Consider the following 26,600-nt stretch of genomic DNA (forward strand, 5'->3'; position numbering starts at 1 on the left):
AAAAGTTGTTGAATGATGGGAACTTTTACCCCTTGCTGGTGAGAATGCAAAATGGTATAGCCACTTTGAAAGACAGTTGGGCAGTTTCTTATAAAACTAAACATACTCCTACCATACGATCCAGCAATCACACTACTTATTATTTGCCCAAACAAGCTGAAAACTTATTTCCACATGAAAATCTGCACACAAATGTTCATAGCAGCTTTATTCATAATTCCAAAACCTTGGAAGAAACTAAGATGTCCTTTACTGAGTGAATGGATGAACTGTGTTACATCCAGACAATAGACTATTTGTCAGTTCTAAAAAAAAAGAGCTATCAAGCCACAAAAAGGCAGGCAGGATTCTTAAATGCATATTACTAAGTGAAAGAAACCCATCTGAAAAGCTACATAGTGGCTGATGTAGTATATGCTCCACCAACTATGTATGTGGCATGATTCTAACCATAAGGACTTGCCCTTTTATAGGGCAAAAACCATGTAGACAGTAAAATGATCAGTGGTTACCAGTGGTGGGAGGAGAAGAAGGAACAAATAGGCAAAGCACAGAGGATTTTTAGGGCAGTGAAACTATTCCATATACTATCACTGTGGATACATGCCATTCTGCATTTGTCAGAACCCATACAATGTACAACACCAAGAGTGAAGCCTAACATAGACTTTGCCCTTTGAGATACAATGATGTGCCAATGTAGGTTCATCAATTCTATTAGCTCAGCTGAACTATGTAAGTTAAACTAAACCTTGCCAAAACATTTTCATGACTTTAAGGCTCCTTAATAAATTAGTGATTTTGTTCAGAGTTTTGAAGACGACTCCTTGATGAACTAGTATTCATAAAAAGTCTTGCAAAGTTTACTTTGTATGACAAAAGATGCTCAAAACAAAAACATGGAAAATATGGAAAGCTGCCTCGTGAGTTATTAAAAGTCGATTCTAAGCTGAGTCCTGAGAGGGGCTTCTGGGAACAACCCACGTTTTACATAAGTGTGTTGGCTTATGAAGTCAATCAGGGTGCCCACCCCATTCTTATGGTTGGGCCCTAACAGACCCATTTCCCTAGAAAAAGATTGCAGCTGCTCTGCATATGAACCAGGCCTTGAAAACGCCTCACCCCTCCCTGCCCGCCACACCAGTCTGAACGGCTCCATCAGGGCTCTGTGGTAAAGGGGGAAAAAAGCTATGAATGAAAAAAAATTTTTTCTTTTGATAACTGAAACAACTAATGGGGAATGTGGGACAATTTGATGTCTTTTGTGTAGACAGTTTCTAGAGACAGAGTTTTATATCCTATTAGATTTATTTGCAGCTAATTATTTGATTTAAATGGTATTTTACTCAAAAATTTTTTATTTATATTGTATTTTTTATTACATTATATTGCAAAACCTTCAAATAAATCCCTCTCAATAAATCTCTTACAGCTTGGTCTTTATCCAAAGTGAACTTTTATAGGATATAAGGAAGCCTCTCTTTATCAACTCACACTCAGTTGTTCTCTGCCCACATCAATCAAAGGTTGATTTCTTCTGCCTTTAGCTAAAAGCAGCTTAGAAAATGAGGAACTCATTTTTAACTTAGAAAAAAATTTTGCATCTTAGACCTTATCACACTTAACAAAATCAATGATTTGTTGAAGATATCATTACTTTGTTCATAGTATCACAAATAGTAAATAGAATAAAAGTATAAGTTTAAGCTGATGAGGGTATGTATGTAGGGAAAAAAAGGAATCAAGTCATGGTGGAACAGTTTTCCTTTCCCCCCCCCTCTTTCCATTAATAGCAAGGATATTGAGAATTCATGAAAAATCCTAAGTTCCCATAGCTGCACTTAAATAATGTCTGCATTCAATTTTCAACTAGAACTAGTTTATAATGTAACACAATTAATGTCATTATAATTCAGAGTTACTTGAGTGATTTTAATTATTTTTGTATCAATTAACATTGCCATGGGAACAGTCTCTTGCTAATAATGACTTGTTCTTCATACATTGAATCAATATCCAAAGATGGATTTAAAGACTTAAAGCTTTATTTGTCTATTTGCTTTAAATTATTCAAGGACATTTCTGGGTACGCTCAGTAATTACTTCAGCAGTACATTCAAGTCTCCTATGTCTTCAAGTAATTTCTTACCCTACTGAAAGAAATCCTGCCCAAAAGATCACTTTCAGTTTTCTAGATTTTTGTTTTTGTTTTGATTCTGTATTTGTATTTCGATTAGAGAGGACACCACTTCTCCAATTTTGCCATTAGACAAACCAGCATTCTCGGATTTGCGCGCTGCGACGCGGACCAGCCTTTTCGGCCCCCGCGAGCTGCCGTAGCCAAGAAAAGCACTGATTGGCTGAGGCAGGAAAGTGCCGCTGCCTCGGCGGTTTCGGTTTTCGCTGCGATCCTCAGCGGAGGCCGGGCTTGTGGGGCGTCTGGAGTGAGGGTTCTGGATCCCGGCCGCGAGGTGAGCCGGCCGGCTGTGCGGGCTCAGGTCGGGGCGGCGCGCGGCCCCAGGTTCGAGGCCCCGGTGTTCTGTTGCGCCGGGAAGCAGCGGCTGCCGCGGCCCAGGAAGGGGCCTGGCGGGAGCGGGTCGGGCCCCTGGGCGGGAGCGTGGGTCTCCGAGCCGGCGGGCTGGCGGGGCCAGCGAAATGCCGCGCCCATGCTCTCTCCTCGGCGCCGGGAATGGCCGGGAGGTCTCTGATGGTCGGCGTCGGGAGCCACTCCGCGGAGCGCCTGCTGCGCGCGCGCTGCAGCTGCACGGCCCTGGCTCTCACGCGGTTGGCTTGCGAGATCTCGGGATAGTCGCAGGTCCCCTAGGGAGCCCAGGCGCTGACCCGGGATTCGGCGGGAAACCCAGGCTGCGGGGAATTGCAGGGCCTTCACTACATCGGGGTGGCTGCGCCTGACCCCAGGAATTAAAATCAGGGCCAGGGTCTCCACAATTGTATGGTATTAAGTCCGGTCATCAGGGGTTTTCTGTGTGTCCGCATGTCCACACGTGCATAGGAGGTATTCTTGTTTATGTTTTCTAGGATGATGCAGATAATATTGATAGTGACTCGCCCCACCCCAGCCCCCTAGTAATAAGTGACTACTGTAGAAAATTGAAAACACAAAAGACTAGTGAAGAAAATAATATTCACTGAACAATTTCACTTACTGTTTTCTCTTGCATGTGGAGGACTGTACTTAGTTTATCATTTAACAGTATATTTAGTTTTCCGTTTAAAAACTCTTTCTAAATCTCATTCTAATTTTATTTCTTCTTTTGATTGGCTGCTTCCCCCCCCCCCGCCCCCCAATCATTATAGGTCCTAGTGGTTCTATGAATTATTCAGTCATTTGCTGACTTTGGACTACTTAGGTTGTTTATGAGTTTTTGCATTATTTTAGCATCCCAAATAACACTTGAATAAACTTTCTTTACCCCCGTTTTTCATATTATTTCTTTGGCCTAGACACTTAGAAGTGAAATTATTAGATTATGTATTATAACTTAATAAGGTCTTTTTTTAGTCTTCATACACATTGCCACTTTGTTTTCCCAGAAAATTGTTAGTAGTTTATTCATTCTTGTATGACTGTACCTGTTTCACCAAAAGTGTGGTAGCTGATAATGTATTTTTAATATACCAGCCTATCTTTGAGATTATTGTTATTATCATCAATATTATTGATGGTTGTGTCTGGCAGTTCTGCTCACTTAAATTTTGTGCAGAAATCTGCAGAGGAGTGTGTGTGTGTGTATGTATTATTGGAGCTACTGTGCAGGCTGACTGAATGTTAGGACAGGAAGACTTCAGTGGTCATCAAGCATAATTCCCTTATTTTGCAGATGAGGAACCTGGGGCCATGAGAGGTGAAATGATGAGTTACTACCCAAGTCACACAGCAAATTAAGTAGCAGAGCTGGGATTAGAACTCAGGTTTCCTGTCTCCCAAGTGAGTACTCTCTGTGCTGCATCAGGCAGTCTCACAGGACTGCGGCATATTAAATATCAGAATTGAAAAGATGTTTGTATCCTCCGGATTATTTCCTCCTTTTAAGATTGTACTAAGTAACAGATTTTAATCCTCTGAGGAACTTGTAACACTGAAAAATGGGTACATGACCATTTTTCTTGGCTAGGACTAGAAATTAGTTATTTGGAATGGCAGCCTCTTCCAGATTTTGACGGTCGTTTTCAGATTCCCTATATGTTGCAATAAAATATCCTCAGTAAGTTGTATTTTACACTCCATCATCTGGTTGGAATGTAACTATTGGTCCTCATTTGTTACACCTTGAAGATTTCTTTAAAACTCCTTGCTTTAAGACCAGGAAACAATGGCTTTTTTATTTTAGGTTTTATAGTAGGTTTTTGCAGCCTCATGGGACATTTTGGACTGAATAATCCTTTGTTGTGGAGGGCTGTCCTGTGCACTGTAGAATGTTTAGTAGTAACATCTTTTACCTCTACTCAACTAATACCAGTAGCTACCCTCTTTAGTCGTGACAGTTCACAATGTTCCTAGGCTTTTCCAAATGTTCCCAAGGGCAGGTGGCAAAATCACCCCTAGTTGAAAAGTACTTGCTTACGGGAATTATCAGGGGAACTTTATAAAATGTAAATTGTGCCTTTTACCTGGATAGGCTTCAAGAATCTACATTTTAACAATCATCTCTTTAGGTATGTATACATCTAGTTCTTGAATGATACAGAAGTGTTTGTTTTCTCCATTTTTTATTTGGTGGTCCCTAATGGAGGTACTCCTAGGTTATTAGCTATTGAATTTCATGTATGATACTATACTAGACACTGTACCCACTGTTTGGGTGGATGGGGGGCAGGGATTTTTTGCTTAGCAGTGACCTTGAATGTCTCTTCCACAGATTTGAGCAGTGTTGCTTAGGTATCAGGAATACCACATGAGTAAGATATTTTTCCTGTTGTTCCTGAGAAGCTTAAAATCTACTGTGGAAGATGGGTAGCAAAAGGGGAAATTATAAAACAGCTTGTTACAGGCTATAGACTAAAAGTAGAAAGAGGTGCTCTGAGTGGACTGAACCCTTAGGAGGGAGAGAGGGAAGTAGCCCTTCTTTATGAAGCCTTCAGAAGCCAGTGGGACACTTAGACACTGACATATTAGTCCAGTGCTGCTCAAATAAACATTAGGTTTATTTCTTTCCGTTTGGCCTTTGTATTTCTTTGCAGGTATTTTTTCCCTGTGCTGCTGCTCTCCAACTGGATTTTAATCTGTCTCTCTGGCCATTACCCAGGTTTAACAGAGAATCTTAACATATACACAAGAGCATCTGTACCTTTAGGGTCACACCGGAGTTCTGCTTTCTACCTCACAGGATTTCTATGGGAATTGCTGTGAATCTAATATAGCCAGGCACATAGGTAGATGAATAAAATTTCGTTCTTTTCCACTCCATTCTTTTATCCAAAAGAAAAGAAAAATCTCTGCAGGGCAGTTTGTAGATATTCTCATACTAGACCTCTCAGTAGCTTCTGACAGAAAATATGCTGCTTTTGACTTAGTAGCCATTTATGAAAATAGGTCATTTAAAACAAGCCTGAGTAAGAGTCAGGAGAGGGAGAGGAGGCATAGTGAGTGATTACGACTTTAATTTTGAAGGGAGAGGTTTCACCAAGGTGACCCTTGCAGAAAGGTCTTCCTCTTATGTGTTTATGGTTCAAGAGTCTTATCTCTTGCTTCAGAAATTGTCAGAACTTTTGGCTTATCCAATTTAAAAGATGAAAACTTAAAATTACTTGAGCCAAGTGATGAGAAAAATTGTGGTGTCAAGACCAATTTACTCATACAAAATGGATTTATGGGCAAGTCATTAAGTAAAAGGGAGTACCAAGGAAGCCTAATGAAGACTAATGTAAAGGATATGGCTTCCCTAAAGTGATGGATAAAATGTGTTTGCGGCAAGCGTATTCTTTCCAAATAACTTTAAATATTTTTTTCAAGAGATTTAGTGGAACATAGATATTCTGGAGAACAAATGAGAAACTTGTTAGCCCCTCCTTTCCTGTCGCTTACAGTATTTTGAAGGAGAAAAGACTATACACACCCCCTCCCCATATTTTTATATATACAAAAGGAAAGAATATGTGAGTGTACAGTACACAGCAGTAGGTTGTATCAGATGCCAAACTACATGATCCCAGAACCAGAACTAAGCGGCCCCTCCACTCTGCTACCCATAGCTGAAAGTAGAACACAAGCAGCTTCCTTCTTAAAACCCTGCCCTGGTCCCTATCACTGACAACACTGTTTCCCAAACTCCCAGTTTGTAAGAATGTCCCACACTTGTGCAGACAGATTCCTGGGTCATACCCTGAACAGAGTAGAATCTCCCAAGTGCCCGGAATGATTCAGGTTCAGGAAGCTGACGTAGAGGTTTAGGCCCTTGCTGCAGGTCAACGGCGCTGCTCCCTACCGTAACTGTGTCTCCTGCCTGCCTGTGTACATTTTACCCTCAAATCCAAATGCTGTCCAGTGTGTTTGCTAAGACTGTTCTTTCAGCTGGTGGACCCTTGCTTTTCAACTTCAAACTGAGCTCAGGTGTCACCTCCAGAAATCCGTCTTTGATCTGGCGAACCTAGGCTCAGAGAGTCTTCTCTGCCCTCTTCCTCTTCATAATTCTATCTGAATACACGTCACCTTTGTAAAATTCTCCATTCACAAGTTTTTCACCCCCTTGGAGTGTAATCTCTGAGGGCCCAAGGCCATGTGCCTGACACAGTACTTGCTCCCTGAAAGATGCAAGTGTTGATTGCCCACAGAAGGAAGAGATTGATGTTAATTGAAATAAAGATGAGCTTAATGGACAAGGTGTTGCCTTTGGTGAGCTTAGAAGAACATAGCTGTGGTTTCTAAAAAGGTGCAGAAAGTTAATAACATTTTTAAAATAACCTGTACTGTCAGATAGTCTTTTCTGACAGTCATTAGCTTTTAACTCTCCTTCCAATTTTTTGCTTTGCACATTTTTTTCATCCTAAATTGTAAGTATTCTAGGAATAGTTGAAATTACTAAGAAAGTAGTTAATATCCCTGTGAACTAGATTTTCACATCAAAGTGCGTTTTAGTGGTTTTTAATATAAAAAATAATTTATCTCAGTTTTGTACGGAAGAAGTTGTGGCACAATAGGATCTGTAGTTGGAAATGAACATTACAGTCATGAAATGAGTACCAGACCTTGAGAGTTAATATTTTCTCTGGATGATCTCTCTCTCTCTCTCCTCCGCTCTCTCTTCTCTTCACTCTCCTCTTTTCTCTCCTCCTTGGTGCTGCTCTGCAGCCTCCCTCCCCACCACTAAAGACCTTTCGTACAAGCCTTGAAATATATATATATATATTTTTACACTAGATGTATCCAAGACGAAACAGCACACGTTTGAAATATAAGGCAGTTTATACATGAACAGCAAGATTTGTTTGTTTGTATGAAGCTTGTTAGAGGTACTGAATCTGTTACGGTATTGACTGTAATTTTTCTCCTTGTACTTAAGACAGCATAAATAACATTGTGGTGTGGTCTGAATTTTGAACCAATAGTCATTTCTGAAATGACTGTTGTAATTTTTAGTTATCTATTGTGATTGTGGAGCTGAAAAATGAGCTGGCACTTTAATGGCAAAATTAAAATTCGTCAAGTGAAAAAAATCAGTTGATGAATTTTAGATATACCTTTTAAGCTTTGGGGGCAGTGTGAATTGTCCAGAATGACAGCCCAAAATTCAGAAATAGTTTACAAAGTTGTCGTTTCCTTTGTTTAACTTAGGATGTTGACTTTTCTTGGTTAAAGAAAATTATTTTACTTAGATTATGATTATTTTTGTTTAGTCATGCCCTTTAAACAAGCGTTTAAATTCTTCTAAACTTTAAGTTGTTTAAACAGAGCCTTTGTGCATGACATAGTTTTGAATTTTCTTGCCTAGTGTGTACATATACTTACGTGGGTTACTATGAAAGTTTTGAGACAGACTGTTATGCTCCATTATTTTAATTCTAAGAAACACAGTCAACAGCATCCTTTCAGATTGACTTGTGCAAGTTTCAACTTGCTTGGCCTATTGGTGTTGCTGGATGGCTTCATTGGTTTCCATTCACGTGGATTTTATGTTTCTTGATTTTTTTTTTTGTTTATCTCAGAACTTTTATAATAGCCCAAATATTTGTTGAACAAATGAAAAACCAGTAACCTAACATCCCAACTTACTCTAACTGCTGATCCTACACAAATTCACTTTGAGATCATCTCCAAACAACAACCCTACACCCAAACTCATTTATTGAATAGACAAACTCAGAGTGAAATAAGCAGGGTTGTTTATTATTGCAAATTTTGACTGAAAATAAAACAATTCGTGTTCTTGAGAATCCTTTAAGTATCCTAATTATTAAATCTCAATTCTGGAGGTGGAATGAAATAACCAGTGCTATTAATGGAAGAGTGTTTAATGAAAATTTTGATTGAAGACAACAACTTGAGTTTTGAAGAGAATCCTTAAAATATTGATTGAATCAATACTAATTTTTAAGTGTCAAGGGTAGATGGCTACTAAATAATACTGGTGCTAAATTTGACTGAAATAGAAAAATTACTTTCCAAAATCTGTTTACTCTCAGAGCTGTTTACTGCAGCTTTGTTAATTTATCAGAATACTTTGAGAAAGATAGCTATTATATAATAAGTTGAGCTTTGAAAGGAGTGATGAGTTACTTTGTATATGTGATTGATTTGGGGGGGGTAATGCTGGCTCATTCTCTATTTTAGATTCCTGTTAACACTTGAATTTTAAGACTTTTTTTCTTTATTATTTAGAGCACAAATCTGTTAAGTCATAAAAAAACTTTGGCTGCATTAGCAATTTTCAGAAGGGTGTTTAAAGTTGTGACTAAGAACATCAGCTGGCTGTGTACTTTCTAGCTATGTGACCTTGAGCGAGTGTTTAACCTTTCTTTGTCCATTTGTTCATCTGTAAAAAAGATAAAAATAAGACCTACCTTAAAGGGAAGTGATATTTAAACGGATTAAAAAATGTAAAGGGCTTGAAAGAATACTGACGTAATATGCTCAAATATTAGCTCAATTACGATTGTAATTCTTCTCAGAGATAGCATTTAGGCATCAGTTGTTTATAATATGCTTACCCTATATAATACGGACTTTAAAATAGGACCGAGCTTGAATGTTCTTTCATGGTTTGGTTCCATCACATCTTAAGGCAAATTATTTAATCATCTGTGCCTTTATTCTCATCAAGTCTTTAATATCAAGGTTTTTTGTAAAGATAAAAGTAATTGTGTTTGAAAAGAGCATAGGTGCCCAATAAATGGAGGTAGTGGCAGCTGAGATGAGTATACTGTGTGTGAGGTGAGTGACAAGGGATTAAGGCAGGTGTTTTGTAAACATAGGGCTCTCTCTGATGAGGCTGTGCGGAGGTTGTGGGGGCTGAATAACATAATGCGTGTAAAATGCTTAGCTTGGTTTAACTCCATTGCTACTGCTTGTTTGCTGTCATGTAGTAATGGACTAATTATGAGTCTTTGATATTTGGTTTTCTATAAATACATTAAGGGCTTAGGGGTTTTTTGTTGAGTAATCAACTTTTGTCTTTACCTTTATTGCTCTTTCTCATATTTCTGATCAGGATTATTAAAATGAGTCTTCGGAAGCAAACCCCTAGTGACTTCTTAAAGCAAATCATCGGACGGCCAGTTGTGGTAAAGTTAAATTCCGGAGTGGATTATCGAGGTAATGTTTTCAATGTTCCATCTTCACTGGTGTGACTAAATAAGTAAATGTGACTGATTTTTATTAACCTCTTAATTATACCATCATCTAAAAAATTAGTGGACATCAGTAGTTTTTATGTCCGTCTCTTTTTCTGCTTCTGAGATGATTTCTTTAAGAGAGACGACTCTGTCAGTTGAGTGTGCGCTTCTGACTTGGAGTGTGGCTTGTGTGACTTCATCTCCTTTCTCCACTTTGAGGTAGTGGGTTCCTACTCAAGTCAGGCATGAATAACTAGACTGCAGGACACGTGGGCACAATAGCTTGTGTTTTGCAGATGTATTCAAGGTTGGCAAACGAATATTTGGGTATATAATTTTATAACATGAACTTCCTGTTCATATAATATTTGTGGTTTCCAAAGATGCCTTTCTGTTCTGAAATTAACGTTATGGAGAAGAGGGAATCAAGTTTCATTTTTAAAGTTATTTAATTTTTAATCTTCCAAATTTAAGGTATGTCAAATTACCTAGGCTATTTCACATGAACAGCTAACTAATTTGTTACCAGAGTGTCTTAGTCTGGGCTGCTATACTAAAATACCACAGACTAGGTAGGTAATTTGTAACGAACAGAAATTTATTTCATTTCTGTTCTGGAGGCTAGGAAATCCAAGATGGAGGCACCAGCAGGCTGAGTTGTCTAGTGAGGGCTGTCTCTCCCAGAGGGAAGAGTCCTGTGTTCTCACAGGGCAGATAACACAAGGGCAAGCTAGCCAGCTCGTAAAATGCTGCAGGAAGCCGCTTTTACAAGGGCCTTCAGAATGTTCATGAGACAGGAGCCCTCCTGCCTGCTCACCTATTAAAAGCCCTACCTACCTCTTAACACTGTCACATTGGTGACAACTGAATTCCGGAGGGGTCACATTCAAGCCATGCACAAAGTTGTGTTGCCTTTTCTTGGTCTCTTTTTTGGATAATTTCTCATGATACTAATTGCTTGAGCCTCCTTTTTCCACAATGGAAATATTTTATTGAGAGCTTACTACATACCCAGTGTGTGTTAATTACTTTAATATATTTTCATTTTATTTTCACAAAAATCCTTTGAAACGTCTGCTTGTTATCCGCCCCTAGGAAGGGAGGAGCTAGGACTCAAATTCAAGCTGACTCAGAAGCCCTTCTTATAAAAACACTCTGATGATCATATGCTGCTTTGGTTTCTTGTTATGCTAACCTATCTACAGTTTAATTTGACTTTTATGGCAAAACTATTTTATTTATACTGAATACTGAGATACTGTAAATTATGTACTACCTGTCTCTCACCGTGAACTTTTGATGAGCCCAGAGTAGACTTTCTAGGGACTGAATACATTTGAAAGGTGATTAGGGTACGGACATTGTGTTCAGCATTGTCTCAGTACACCCTTTATGAAAGAGGTCATCCCTTCTGATTTCCTTTGTTCTCTCTTCTACTCTTTAGGGAAGATTTTCTGTTTATGAAGGTAATACATGTTTTAGTTCTGTTTTGGTATTAGAATTTTAAAAGCAAATAGTAGAGAATCTCCCACTATTTGGGGAGCAAAATCTCCCCAAAATTCTACTATCCAGAGATAATCAGTTTTATCAATTTTGACCTCTATATATGTAAACATAATCTTGCATAAATGGAATCAGCTACAAATGCAACTTAATTTTTTTATGTAAACAGTACATTTAGTTCTGTTACAATACAGAGAATTTAATCTCTACATAGGAATCCCTCATGGGGATGTACCATAGTTTTTGTTTTGTTTTGTTTTGTTTTTTTAGACAGTCTTACTCTGTCGCCCTGGGTAGAGTGCCCTGGTGTCACAGCTCACAGCAACCTCAAACTCTTGGGCTTGAGCAATCCTTTTGGGTCAGCTTCCTGAGTACTTGGGACTACAGGTTGTACACCACCACTCCTGGCAAACCTTCCTGTCTTGGCATCCCAGAGTGCTAGGATTACAGGCATGCGCCACCATGCCTGCCCTTGTTTTCTTTTGTTTTTAACCAAGTTTCTATTAATATGAAATAGACATGTAGATGCTTATGATTTTTTTTGAAACGATTCTACTCTTGGACACGTGTCTTGAGCACTCGACTGGGTTATCACTTTAGAATAAATTCTTTGGGCTAGGATTTCCAAGTCAAAGGGTGCCAAGAGGCTATGCATCGAAGTGTCCAGCTTTATCCTCCATGTTTTCTCCAAAATTTGTATTAGTTTTGTTCATTTTTTCCGGTATAATTGGCAACAAGTAATATCTCATTTTATTTATATTTTCTTTATTTACTAGAGAACCTTACTAAAAGAATGTGTTTACTTTGTGGTTGGAGGAAAAAAAAATCTTAACAGCTTTCTGTAGCAATGTCTCTTTAAGTTTGAATAAAATTTCTTATTTTCTGTTATTTATAGTAGTTTATCCCATGGAGAAGGGAGAGGATTATAATTCTGACCTCCTGGACAGGTTGTTTATTTTTTTAAACCTTTGCTATGAGAATAGATATTGATTAGAAGTGAGCATTTCATTTGGAAATTATTTTTATTATTTTTCAAACATATTACATAATCAAGTCTCAGAAGGTTTTTATTCATTGACAGTTGTGCTTTAGATATAAAAAATACAGCAGGAAACAAAGTTGTATCTTAAGATTTCTTTTACTGGGAAATAATTATTAGTTGTTCACAGTCTACTCCGATTCTTTGGAAGTTTACGGCTTATAGCAGTATTCTGTTAGATTACACTCTCATCACACACACACACAATTTTGAAAAGAAACTTTTGTTTAGAGGATAATGGGGGCAGAGGCAGAGAGTGAGAAGCATATTAATGAAGTTAAGACTTTAAATGAAACTATTGACTCTGCTAATCGAATTGACTCTGTATAATATTTGTTTTTACTTACATTTTTTTCTAGAAAATACCACGTTAAATTAGAGACAGGGTTAAAGGCTTACAAATTTTCATCTTTTGAAAAAAATTATCAGGTCAAATTTTGCAAAATTTATACCATCTTAACACAATTAAAATGATTGATTCAAACTGTTTCCTAGAATGCTCCCTGGAATGTTTTTAGCCGTTTTCTCCATTAGTTTTGATTGGAAAATATTATAACTGTAACAAAACAGAATGGGATGTGTTATAATGCAATATGTTGCCCTGTATTCTCAAGCTGCTCTTCACTGTGAGTCACAGCTTTAAGATGTTCTTTCAGGAGCACCTGCTGTCTCCTCTTCTATTATTTTAACAGATTGTGGAGACTTCCTCTTAACCTTGGAGTACATTCATCTGCTGCAGTAGATGTTGTGAAAGAATGAAATAAATCTGCCAGACCCGTTTTTCACTTAGTAGCTAAAGTAAGAGATGCCACAGGAACCGAGAATCATTTGTTCATGCTTAACTGCCTGCTCCTGTCCTTAGCTTTCAGTTGGAATATTCTTATTTTCTGTGAACACTTTAAAAGTTGCTGTGTGATCATACGTGCCATGAGGGACATGCCAGTTTGTTATTTTTCCTGATAGTAGTGGGTGCGTGACTGCTTTCTGGGCCTTCATGCACATTGGCATAGAGTGAAGACCTGTTTTGTGCTCAGGTCTGCTGATTTTCATTTATAGTGTGGATTTTTTATATTAAGCATCTAGGAGTTAATGAATAAAGAGATTGTCAGCTGTAAGGTATACCCTGTAATTTTCAACTCTTATTTGCTTTGTATATCTTCTTTTGGACTAAATCTGCCTGCAGGGGTCCTGGCTTGCCTGGATGGCTACATGAATATAGCCCTGGAGCAGACAGAAGAATATGTAAATGGACAGCTGAAGAATAAGTACGGGGATGCATTTATCCGAGGAAACAATGGTAACGTTTCTTTACTCTACAGTTGTACAGCATCCAGAATAAGCCTTTTGTTTATAACCGGGGTCACCAAAGATTTTTCTAGATAATTTGAGAGTTCAGTTTTACTTTTGATTATTTTTAAGTGCTTCTATCTCAGATCTTCAGTGTGACCAGTTCTTTTTTAGATGCTTCATGGAATTTTGAAACTAGAAATTCTCTCCTTCCCTTCCTTTACTCATGATGAGCAAAGAAGCATTGGTACTGATCCAGGACCTTGATCTCTTAAACATTAGTTTATTATATTTCACCAGCAAGCATTGCTGCCTCTCATGGTCTGGAAGTTGGAGCTGTAAGAATGAGCACATTTCCCTGTTATCTTTGGTTTGCATAATTTGACATTTAGTCTTATTTGTTTTTTCTCTATTAAACATTCAGATGCTTTTTGTGGTGATTTGTACCCTTTAGTTTGACAAAAAATGGCAAAACCAGAAATGTGGTTCTACAGTTACCTATTTTAACAACTAGTATAGTGAATTTTTTTTTAATTGTAATTTTTTTAATTGGAAAACAAATATACAAATGCCTTGGAATGGATTTGAGGCAAATTGTGCCACAAGTAGATTTTCTTTAAGTGGCTAAACAGAGTTTAAAAGCAAGTAACAAAAGAAAATATTTCTGGTACAGGACCAGCAGTACAAAACCATAGTGTGTCAGTACCAGGATAATACATCTTTTAAGTACATATCGTTGGCTGTCCGTAGTCCACGCAGAGTTACAACTCCACACTTGGCAACAACAACATGCTGACAGTTCCTAAAAAAAACTTCTTAAAAAAAGGCATAACCCAGATGTTCCCTCATTTGACCAACTCCATCTAAGTTTAGATGCGCAGAAGGGCTTAAATATATCCAGAGTAAGCAACATGCAACATGTTGCTTGATCAGTTTTCTAAAGTAAGATTTCAGGACAATGACAGTCAGATAAGGATAAGGGAAGAAAACAGGGGAATGAGTCCTAATTACTATTCGTGTATTTTTTTGACAGGAGTGAGAAACCTTTTTCAGATAAATTACAAATAAAGAAAAGGCAAATCAACAATTTTGTACAAAAAATTTAACACATTCTGTACAGTGTCCTCACTTTGCTGTCATCATTTGTACAAACTCTTCATAGTTGACTTGACCATCATCTGCTTCCCTGTCATTTTGTCAACCTCTTTGTCTGTTAACTTCTCTCTGACGTTTGCCATCACGTGGGTGGCAAAGCTCTGCTGCACCCATACAGCTGTTGCCATCCTTATCAAACATGCAGAATGCTTCTCTAATTTCTTCTTCACTGTCTTTCATTTTTCTTGCATCATTGTCAGAAATTCAGGGAAGTCAGTTGTGCCATTACTATCAGCACCTACTTCATTAATCATGTCCAATAACTCTGCTTCTGTGGGATTCTGCCCAAGAGCCCTCATTACAGTTCCCAATTCCTTTGTTGGTATAGCTCCATCGCCATCCTTGTCAGATAGTGAAAGGGCTTCTTTGAATTCTGCAATCTGCTCTTCGGTCAGTGGGTCAGCCATGCTGCAGGTGCTACTGGTTTCCGAGATGCCACCAAACAACCACTTGTGACAATTTTTTTTGAAGTACCTGGTTTCAAAATGAAAATTATCAATAAAGTCATATTTGAACTTTTGGCAGGGAGAAGAAGCCATTCAAATTATGGGAATTATCTGTTGACTAGTCCCCCCTTTTTGGTCCCATCCTCCAAAAAGAACTCTTGGAATAAGTTCAGATTTTTCTATTGATTTCTTTAATTCTGGATAATATGTTCAACTACTTTAATAGCAATAGGTGGATCTCTTTGCTGTGAATTATACATTTTGTTATAATAGTTATTCTGTCCCCTGCTCTTACACTACCGTATCTCTTCATATGTTTTTATATACATCTTTTTCTTGCTTTCTAGTCCTTCTGATACTGGTAATGTGGAATTCCTTCTATTTTCATGTTATTATTATTTGACTTCCTCCTTTTACTGAGAAGTGTCATGATCTTCAGAGAGCTGATAGCAGAGTTGCCAGCAGGCCAGGTTCTGTGAGTGTTGATAGGGTGGAGCCTTTCACACGTACACTGGATCTAGGACTTGTCCACTTTCCCAGGGGGCTTTACGTAGTACATTGGCATTCTGACACTTCCTCCCATGTTGCCTCTTCCATGATATAATCAGTGATAGTTATTTTTAGATTCCCCAATTCACATCTTTAGCTCTTAAAGAAGATCCTGAGTTAATTTGATTAATTCTGTGTTCTTTGATCAAGACAACTCTTAATGTTCACTTTAAACAAATGTGTTCAGAATCCGAGCAGGCTTGGAGGGGTGAGAGGACGTCTATACATCTCTTGTAAAAGCATGGGCCAGTCTGCTAATTTTGTTTTGTTACGTATCACATGCCCCAAAGAGTTCAGCTGGGTGGTCATGATAGGACTAGCTTAGCAAAACTTTGTCTAACACTAAAAGTCATGATTTTAACAGGGAACTCAGAGTAAGTATCTTTATTTACCTTTCTTAGTATCTTTAAAGAAAAAAAACCTCCTCAGTTCTTGTTTATTGTGTTGCAATTAAAAAGGTAAACATCAAGTTTAGCATTTATGTTGGGGAGATTGATACAAATATTCTTAATTTGAAATACATGGTACAACTGGATACATTTAATGGTTTACTTTCCTAAAAGTATAATTGGTATACTTCTAATTATAAAGCCTTCTTAGATTCCAGGGAGTTTGACATATATTTTATTTCTCTGGTCACAGTTTGCAAAGTAAATCAGATACATAAATAAGATTAAGACATAGTTTCATTCATAAGAGGTCAAATCCAGGTTTAGATTTATAAAAAGTCAGTCATATAGTGGTTCTGGAAAAAATTGTGTGGTATAAGAACTCCTTTTAAATTTCAGAGGTGTCAGGCCAAAATCTGTCTGCTTACTGCAATGACATTTAAGAACGAGGTTTTTTTCAATTTCTTTCTTTTTTTCTTTTCAGTATTGTACATAAGTACGCAGAAGAGAAGGATGTGAAGACTCCACAAGAGCGACACCTTTCATACTTGGATATATTTTTTATGAAATTTTTTCTATATTTTTGGTTCTTTCATGGTATGATTTGTCCTGTTTTTACAAGAATTGGCAATTTTTCGTTGACTTATGAGTAAGACAAATGTATAAAATTGTGGATTTAATTGTGAAGTGTTCTTTCACATGTAAGTTTTAGTCGTTTTCTTTGACTTTGTGACAGTGTACAGAATGCTAAAAGAATAAAAAAAAGATAAAAATCTTATCTCTTCCTACAAGATTATTTAACTTAAATTTCAAGGAGGATCATTTTGTTCGATTTGCTTTACTTGTCTGGCTGAATAAAATGATGTATACAATGGACATAGAATTAATACATTTCAGAAGCTTCCTCCTTTATCCCATCCTCTTCTGTTTACCATGTAAGATAGTTAAGTGAATATGTTTTGCAAAGGCATTTTGGTCCAGTCTGAGCTAAATAAAGGGGCCACAATGTCAGAAGTTCAGCCACTGGGATTCAGTCACCTAAATGGAAAAGAGAACTGGGAGCTAACTGTCACAAAAGGAGTAGGAATCCGAATTGAGGTGGGGGAGAAATTCTAAAGATTACAGTATGCCAGTCAGCTGCAAACCTTTCGGTCCACAGTCACCCTGCAACTCCTGTGCAATTAGGCTTTTTAGATTTTCTTGCTGTCTTTGAGGAGCGTTGGCATCAATGTTCTCCGTTTATGAACACGGTAGGGGAGGAGACATTCCTGGACATCTCTGGCAGTCAGTTAAATTAAAGCAAAGCCTGGAGTTTATAAATTCTTTCAGGTTGCAATTGCTAAGCTGTGATTGGGAAAGAATTTTTCCAAGCTCTTGCTTAGCAAGAGGCTTTAGGGAAGCCTTTCTCTAAAATCAGAGCTGCGTTTGAACGTGATGTTGTCCAGGAGCAGAACACCAGGCTTTATGTTGCTTGGCACAAGACAGCTCCTCCGGGTTCTCTGACTCCTGCTGAGAGGATTTTCACAATTTATTAATGAGCTTTCTACAACCCAGCTTTATTCTCTGAACGGTTTTACGCTGTCTCTAGGAACAACAAATCTATCTAGGCACTGAGGTTGAATGAACACCAGACAATTGTGTGAATGTTGCATTGGCCTTTTTCTTCCCTCCCTCCCCAGTCTAAGCAGAAGTCCTGTTTCAGGAGCTGGTAGTGTGATTGGAAACAATGGCCTGGTTGAGGGATATGGGAGCAGGGTCTGGAAGGAGGGAGGGAAGGGCAGTGTTTTGTCTTGTTTTATTTTAAATATCAGAGAGTAATTGGAAAGCATTATTTTTTAATTAATAACTTGGGAAAGGTGAACAGAAACATTTCACAAGGTTTTACTGGGTGCACACTGAAAATAAAACACTTTATGCTGTGCTTCAATAATTTATCACTTCTTGACAGGCGCTTGAAAAGGGTCCAGTCTGTAAGTACAAATCACCAATTTGCTCTTTTATAAATGATTTCTTTTAAGGAGAAAATGGATGTCCCTCCAAGTGGAGCATACATGGTCTCATTTGTTTTGTAGAATACGTGGGGCTTCGGGGTTGCTGTGTTCCTTCATTCACTTTACATCAGCCGCCCCTAAAAGCAGTTCCTTTGTAGGCGCCCAGCAATCTGTAGCATCCTGTTTTTGCCAGCTTCTTCCCTGACCTCTCCTTCACTACACAAGTCTTTATTTCTCCCCTGCCATCTCTCTAGTTTAATAGCTCCGTGGTGGAGTACTGTTTTCAACCATGGAAGTATTTTTAATCAAGACTGACTTTTGGAAATGCTACTACTATTTTTATCATAATAAAGGACTGTATTATGCACTTGGACCAGCTCGGGTTGTCCCCTGTGCATCCCTTCATGTAGTAGAACTATGAAACGGTGTAAATGCTAAAATTACTTTTTTCTTAACTCCTAGAGGTCAGTGAATGATTTCCAGTTGCATTGTAGTAAAGTCATTTGTTCTAGATTGAAGAGTGTCTTACTTGAATTAAATATGTTTTCCCTGTCTCTGTGCCCCAAACCCTGGCTGCCACGCTCTTTCTTTATCTTGGGCTGTGACAAAACAGAATGTTTAGTGAGAAACAAAATTGTGCTTAATTTTTAGACTATCTGACTTCATGTTCTGTTTTGGTTTTTGAGCTATTCCTTGGCTAATCTTCCAACAAGTTGAATTGATTCTTATTTCAAAACTGTTTATCCCAAAACAGAGCTGTTGACAAGTACAAATACAGATGGCAGACATGTGGTACGATTTTCATGTTCTTGTCTCAGCATTCAGGCAGGGAATGTTATTGAGAGAAGGTTTACTGAATCTTCAGCTTTTTTGCTCAAGGCAATATGGAATGCATGCTAGGAGTGCTTAATTATGTGACAAATAGTAACAAATGCTTAAGGGATTTCCTTAAGGTCTAAAACCATGGGAGCCTCAGACTTGGTGTGTAAGGCTTATCACCCTGGAGGCTATAATAATCTGCAAGGCTAGAAGCAACCTCTAGAGGGAATAATTGTCTTTCATAGTCGCCTTGACTCACAGGTGATCTCAGTACAGCATTCCAGTATGTTCCCTTACTGTGGACAGACACACCCATCCTTGTACTGACCTTTGTCCTCATGGCAAATGATCCCCCAGGGTACTGGCTAGCTCTTGTATTCAGACGCAAATCACAGCCCATGCTGTGGCCTTGCTATTCTCCACAGCTAAATTATATTAACCATTATTTTTTCTCTACAAAAAAGAAATTATTGGTGAAAGGAAGACAAACTGCAGTTTTTTCTCTCTGACCTTGTTTCGGGAGGCTGTGTGCTCAGCAGCACGCCTCTGACTGCCTTTCCTAGGGTTGCGTCTGATCATTGTTGAGCTCGATGCCACCCAGGAGTTGCGGGATTAGTCCTGACTTCTCTGAGGTCTGAATATCTGCAACTACTTTAATTGCAGATTACTTTAATTGCAACTACTTTACCTGCAGCCTCTTCGTAACAGTACACAGCAGTGCAACAGCGAGTGCCTGTGTTGACCGACAGCATACACTCACCTTTGGGGTCCAGTTAGCTGAAGTGGGAGTGAGACTGCAGGAGTGAACGTGCCTGCCGTGTATGACAAGACAGTGGGGAGAGCCCTCCCTGATTGCTGCTCTGTCCCTCCTACATAAGATGGGGGAGGTGGCCAGGGAGTGGGGATTTGAGAAAGTGGTGGCAGGAAAGGTTACTGAATGAAGAGGGTCTGGCCACCTGTCACTGTCAGCCAATAATATGCAGAGACAGGGATAGGGCCACCAAACTTTGTCAGCAGGCTGGGATTCTGAAGAACAGTGAAAGTAGCCTCTTCAAGACTGTTCTGGTCTTCCATTTCCAAAATCACAGTTTTATACATAAAAGTTCAAAGCAAGGACCACAGCACCCCTATTCCAAATAATAATCAGCATAACTGACCTATTGCAACATTCCAATTCAAACGTTAATCTAAATCAGTCCACCTAAACTAGTCAAAATCCGCATCTTTATGGTGGGAGCTAAATTTACAACACAGTAAGAATGGAAGAGGGTGAAGGTCAGCAGGACCTAAACTGACCAGACCAGCCGTGTCATGTCTGTCCTAGCCAGACAGACACCATCTTATTCTCACTGCGAGTGCTTTCAGGATCGGTTCCACATTTATTGAGTGGCAGCTGTAGGCAGGCACTGTGCTATCCTCTGGGGGGGGATAAAGGAAATGTGACGTCCTTCATGCACTCTGTACTGAGTTTGTAGGTTTGGGTATGTGTAGGGGGCAAAGAGATTCTATCCATCCTGTTTTGTTTTTTTTTAAAAACTGAGCCAAAAGAGTTCTTTTTAAAACCTTAATATTAGGGGGACTTGATAACTGTATGTACATATTTTGAAAATCTCAACTAAGGTCTTGAAATTCCATATAAACCCAGGACTGGATATTTGGACTTCATTTATTTATCTCTTCTTCCCCCATAGGCTCCTGTGGTTCAGTCTTCCTTTTTTGGACCAGTAGTCCTCGAGCTACAAACATCTGACAGACATATGTTTGTAACTCGGAGATTGAGGCTATTACAGGTAATAGGTAAATATACCTGTGTATAAGTTTCATGTAAGAACAAACCTACACAAAATATCTTATTCATGGGGACCTGTACTTTTTCTTTTAACCCAGCAAAAGCCACTTTTTCTGTGGCTTAACTAAATAACCATGTTGAATTTTTTTTATTTGATGACCAGTTTTGATGCATCTGCAGTATTGAAGGATTTTTCTTTTCTTCTTCTTCTTTTTTTTTTTTTTTTTTAGAGACAAAGTCTTACTGTGTCCCCCTGGGTAGAGTGTTGTGGCATCACAACTCACAGCAACCTCCAACTCTTGGGCTTAAGTGATTCTCTTGCCTCAGCCTCCCAAGTAGCTGGGATTACAGGTGCCCGCCACGATGCCTGGTTATTTTTTTGTTGTTGCAGTTGTCGTCGTTTAGACGGTCCAGGCCAGGTTCCAACACACCAGCCTCCATGTATGTGCCATAACCACTGTGTTATGGGTGCCCAGCCAGATTTTTCTTTTCTTAGTAATTTGGGAGTTACAGCAGATGGGAAGGTAGACATATTCCACTCATAAAACACTGAAAGGATAGATGGGTTTTCAAGGCCTAGTTTACAAAAATGTTCAAATCTTTATTGACTCCATTTATTCCAAGTTTTATAATGGACTGAATGCTGGTGGGTTTGACAAACTATAGCAGTAAATTTGGATTAAAGGGGAGGCCAGTTTGTGAAAAGTTCACATAAAATAAGTTTAGAGGAACAGTTTTATTACCATCAAGTGCGTGCAGTGTTTCAAATCACTGCTCAGTGTATATATCAAATATTAATAGAAGTCCTATTGAACTTGAAAAAATTAAAAATTTGTAATGTGTATAGTTGAGAGGATGTTGCTAGGATACAGGACTTTTTTTCCCCCAAGTAGTGTGTCAGTCACAATCTCCAAATCTCAGTGGTTTGAAAGAACGAATGCTTCTTACTCATGTCCACATGCATAGGGCCAGTGGATGGAACTCTGTTCGTTGCTGTTCCCTGGGGAGCCAGGCTAGAGAAGGCCCCACCTTATGCTTCTACTGTCTCAACGTGAAAATTCAGGTCTTGCTGCAAGAGGAAGAGCATAAAGAATCACTCCCTGGTTCTTAAATGCTTTTGCTTAAGACTAGTGTCACTTCTATTCTGGTGTGTTAGCCAAAGCAAGTCATGTGGCCAAGGTTAACGTTAAGCTTTCAAAAAAGTGTTAATTATTTTGTGGACCCAGGAGAGAAAACTAGAAATTTTGGTGAAGAGGGGTAACGGCTACCACAGTATGTCTGTTAATCATGGTTCTCCAGAGAAACAGAACCAATAGGAGGTGTAGAGAGAGATGTTTATTTTCAGGTGTTTGCTCACAAGGCTGTGGAGGCTTGGCAAGTCCAAAGACTGCAGGGTGGATTGGCGAGCTGGAGACTTAGGGAAGAGTTGCAGTTCAAGTATGAATGCTATCTGCTGGAAGAAAGGGAAAGAGGTCAGTGTTTCCTTGTTAAGGCAACGCATTCCATGAGACCCACCCATGTTAGGGAAGGTAATTTGTTTTATTTAAAGTCTACTTATTTAAATGTTAATCTAATTTTAAAAATACTTTTAATGCAACATCTAGAATAAGTTCTGACCAAATATCTGGGAACCATGGCCTAGTCAAGTTGATATATAAAATTAACTATTGTGGTATGTTAAGCATACCCTTTGTATTATATTTTTTTTAAGTATTTTTTTGCAATTTTTGGCCAGGGCTGGGTTTGAACCTGCCACCTCCGGCATATGGGGTCGGCGCCCTACTCCTTTGAGCCACAGGCCCTGCCCATGTATTATAAATTTTCTTAATCCTTAATAAAGCATACAGAAGTATTTTAGTGGGATTTTTATGTCATTGAAAAAAGGATTCTTTCTTTGTTAAGATGGGGGTTGAGGGATCTGTGTTCCTGGTATCCTCTCAATCACTTCTTCATTAAATTCCAAAGAAATACAGTGGCTAGTTTCTTCCTGGTTTCAGAAGCCAGGTCTGGATAGAATGCTTTGGGTTGGTTTGGTGGTTGTAGGCTAACTTAACACATTCCCCATTAATATTTTTTTAGATTTAAACAAAAATGGAGAAGGTCAGAATGTTTCCATAGACCCGTTAACATTATCTGTAGCCAAACAAACGTGTTCTGTGTGCATCCTGCTGTGGGGAGGTGATCACAGGGCCTTAGTATGCATCGGCACCACGCCCTGTGTGAAATGTGTCCCGAAGGCACAGGATGGAGTTCGTCTAACACTTCACTGTATCACTTTGATATATTAGGTTTATGTGGTTCTCCCTTTCAATATATTCAAAACCCTTCACAAATATCTTTATCCTAAGAAAAGAATGTGCCGCCAGTCTTGTTCAAAGATGTCCCATCAATGGGACCTGACCTTCCAGTTTGCTTTTGTCATTTTTCTAATGGTGATGTCTTTGGCAGAGCCTGCTTCACACCCTCTTTCTTGTCCCTCTGGCACTAGCATCGAGGCCAAGGTTGCTGAGATGATTTCCAGCGGGATTGAATCTCCTCAATTTCATTAGCCAGCCGAGCCCCTCCTCACATTCTTCCCTGTGGTCACTGAACAAAGGTAGTCCCACCTTTCCAGATGAGGAAACCTGTAGCAATGAGGTTAAGTGACTTGCCCATGGTCACCTGGGAAGTCACTACAACTCGAATAACAGCTCCTTCTGCTATTTGGTCAAGTGCTTAAGTGCGGGGCTCTGTTGGTTTCTCCTTCTAGTGTGCATTTAATCAATAAATCAGTTTTCTGTTCTTCAGTTCATCCTCCCAGTAGTCAAATGAAGAAGCTCCCAAGATGTGCACACAGACTGCTGTCCTCTACGTTCAAAGATGATGTTGCTGACAGTGATTTGTTATCACTGTGCTTGGGTGTGACAAGACAGATCAATAGACAGCCAACAGCTCTTTCCACACCGGCCAAGGTAGAGACTGCCAGCTAGCTTGTGTCTGCAGGCACTGTTTGCAGAGGCGAGCAAACACTGCATCTTGAGACGACTGTCTCTTAGAATTTGCCCCTTCTCCGCTGGAGTCTCTCTAACCCTAATTACTACCCAACTGCCTGTATCCCCGGGGCTTGCTTAAAACCGCTGTGCTGTCATTTTAAGTCCAACCAGGGTAGGTTGTGCATTTCAAATTAAATATATGTTATTTGATAAGTTTATGACTTTTACTATTCTCTTATTTTTCAGTTTATTATAAAATTTTATTTAAAAAAAATTTTTTTCATTGAAACAGATCACTTCAAGAACTATAAAGAAAAGGTCCAGGATGTCAGGAAATATACCAAGCTTTGATCAAAATTCTGTATTTTGTTTGCATTTTGGAAAAAGAGGGAAACATCTATTTTAAGAAGAATTTTACATAGGGGAGAGGTTGAGAGAGAACAGACATTGTTTTCCTGAATAAACCTGTTTTCCCTGTTTAGAGAAATGAAATTATTGTTTTAACTAAAAGGAAAACCAGGTTAAATAATCAAACCATCAGGCAGAAAATTTCATTCTTTTTACTAAAAACCAATGCAGACTTTTTTTTTCCAGTGCAGACTTTTAACACGATTACCTTTGTTACCACCATTCATTCCCCTTTAATGAAGTGAAACTTACCCCAAATTAATACTCTTAGCCTCTTCTCTCTTCTGTTTTATGGGAAAGACCAGAGACTGCACTGTTAACTAGCCACATCTCTCCTAAATTATCCAGGCATTATATCTCTCCAAGTTGCCCTTATTCTGAGTCTTTTCTCAATTTCTTTATCACTTTAACAAGCTGACCCTTCCTCAAGCTGTCTCTGTGGAGGGGGAGGGGAAGGGGATGTGCCACAGTCACTGCTGATCTTAGTGGCAGCTGTACTCCTCCCATAACCTAGTGGGCGGCTGGTGGATGAATGTCACTGACCTAGGTGCTTTAAGAACTTGTCAAATCCTGAGGAAAGAATTACTACCATTTTATATATATATCACAGACACAATACTACCATTTATATGCTATGAGACAGTGGGACTAGAGCAATCCTAGTCCTATCATACACTGGAGGGTCCTCGAGGGCAGAGCTGTGTTTCTGTGGCTATATGCTCCTAATGCCTGAAGGTGCCTGGTGTATTGGTGCCATTTGCTGTTTTCCTGCTGACAAATAACCAACCACATCAAAATACAACCCTGATGTCCTTAAATAATTCACCTAGATGTTTGGCAAGCATCTTTGCTTCCAGATAGAACTGCTCTTATCTTCAGCATCAGGTCCATTATTATTATTTGAAAGTGTGAGAACACCAGCAGAGAAGCGAGTTATAGTGTAGATGGGTCCTTAATTTTATAACATCTACAGCAAGCTGACCATATGATGCAGTTTTGTCTTGTGGGGCTGACGGTTTCATTGCTTAGAAATCAGAAGAAACACCAAGCATGGCTGACACTAAACTCCTAAGGGGGAAATGCTCACTGACAGGGAAGTGAAGGGAATTTGAGAGAGAAAGTGACTGTCATCTTGGCATGTGGACCAGGGAATAAAATAAACACCAAGTGCTTTGGACACTTGTCCCAGCCTTTATGAAAGCAGATATCATAATGTTCAGTTCAGGGAAAACATCACCTTGTGAGAAGAGACTCCAGAAATTTAACAACTTTTGTAAAGTTTCCTCCTAAATGCAAATTCCAAAGAAAGAAAAAGAGCCTTCAGAGAGCTAACGTGGAATCAGGGTTTACTCTGTGCTGACCATTATTCCTAGGTCCATACAATTGATTTCATCTTCACAACAACCCTAGGAAATAGATGTTATTATTGTATTTACAAATGAGGAATTGAAGCAGAGAGAGAAAGAAACTTGCTCCACATCACCCAGCTATTAAGTGGCAGAGGTGAGATTTAAACCTAGCAGTATGGCTCCAGAAATTTAAACCACTCACCACCTGAATTTCTCAAGAAGATGAAATCTATTTTGAGTTGATTTTTGCATATGTTGTAAGAGTCCAATTTCATTCTTCTCTATGCAGATATTTAGTTTTTCTAACACTACTTATTGAAGACACTCTCCTTTATCCAGTGTTTATTCTTGTCACCTTTTAAAAAAATCAGTTATCTTATATGAGTGGGTTTATTTGTTGTTGTGTGTGGGTTTTTTTTTTTTTTTTGAGACAAAGTTTCACTTTGTCATCCTTGGTAGAATGACCTGGCATCATATAGTTCATAGCAACCTCAAACTCTTGGGCTTGAGAGTTGCCCAGCCTCCCAAGTAGCTGGGACTACAGACACCTGCTACAATGCCTGGCTATATATTTTTTTAGAGACAGGGTCTTGCTCTTGCTTAGGTTGGTTTCGAACTCCTGAGCTCAGGCCATCCGCCTGCCTTGGCCTCCCAGTTGTACTAGGATTACAGGTGTGAACCACGGTGCCCAGTTGTGTGGGTTTATTTGTGACTCTCTAGCTGTTCCATGGTCAATATGCCTGTTTTTCTGTTAGTACCTGGTGTTTTTGTTACTATAATTTTGTAATAGATTTTGAAATTAGATAGGGTATGCCTCCAGCTTTGTTGTTTTTGCTTAGTATTTCTTTTTGCTTATGCTTTCACTATTCAGGGTCATTTGTGGTTCCATATGAATTTTAGGATTTTCCTATTTCCATGAAAAGTGACACTAGAATTCTAATAGTGATTACACCGAATCTGTAGACCATTTTACATACTATGGACATTTTAACAATATTCTTCCAGGTGTTGGGGAAGATGGCCGACTGGTAGCAACCCTGGTCAGAGGCTCCTGAACAAAGGAAGAAAAACTGGTTGGAATCAGAATCTATGAAGTCAAAGACGGGGAGCTGAGC

The 26,600-nt window shown here is 38.9% G+C and overlaps 1 protein-coding gene and 1 pseudogene across 2 annotated transcripts; one reads left to right on the top strand and one right to left on the bottom strand.

Moving 5' to 3' along the window:
- Nucleotides 1-2,343: 2,343 nt before the first annotated feature.
- On the top strand, nt 2,344-16,964 carry LSM6 (LSM6 homolog, U6 small nuclear RNA and mRNA degradation associated). 2 transcript variants are annotated; one of them, XM_023513470.1, is made up of 5 exons: nt 2,417-2,471; nt 3,843-3,949; nt 9,666-9,769; nt 13,515-13,628; nt 16,642-16,929. In XM_023513470.1, the coding sequence occupies exons 3-5, from the start codon at nt 9,676-9,678 to the stop codon at nt 16,674-16,676; spliced, it is 243 nt and encodes an 80-aa protein (XP_023369238.1). In that variant the 5' UTR covers nt 2,417-2,471; nt 3,843-3,949; nt 9,666-9,675; the 3' UTR covers nt 16,677-16,929. The 2 variants fall into 2 exon arrangements, with proteins under 2 accessions (XP_003790249.1, XP_023369238.1); XM_003790201.3 differs by lacking the exon at nt 3,843-3,949 and having other exon boundaries at nt 2,344-2,471; nt 16,642-16,964.
- On the bottom strand, nt 14,744-15,231 carry LOC100954394 (annotated as a pseudogene).
- Nucleotides 16,965-26,600: the final 9,636 nt, after the last annotated feature.

This window comes from Otolemur garnettii, unplaced genomic scaffold (assembly GCF_000181295.1).
Source record: "Otolemur garnettii isolate 467f Iridium unplaced genomic scaffold, OtoGar3 scaffold00041, whole genome shotgun sequence".
In the NCBI taxonomy this organism is placed as follows: domain Eukaryota; kingdom Metazoa; phylum Chordata; class Mammalia; order Primates; family Galagidae; genus Otolemur; species Otolemur garnettii.

What these genes read in the sequence shown, in the direction of transcription:
- LSM6 (XM_003790201.3), top strand. Translation starts at nt 9,676, where the DNA reads ATGAGTCTTCGGAAGCAAACCCCTAGTGACTTCTTAAAGCAAATCATC. An exon ending in TTCCGGAGTGGATTATCGAG is followed by an intron (nt 9,770 to 13,514) that starts GTAATGTTTTCA and finishes ATCTGCCTGCAG; the next exon opens with GGGTCCTGGCTTGCCTGGAT. An exon ending in ATTTATCCGAGGAAACAATG is followed by an intron (nt 13,629 to 16,641) that starts GTAACGTTTCTT and finishes TTTTCTTTTCAG; the next exon opens with TATTGTACATAAGTACGCAG.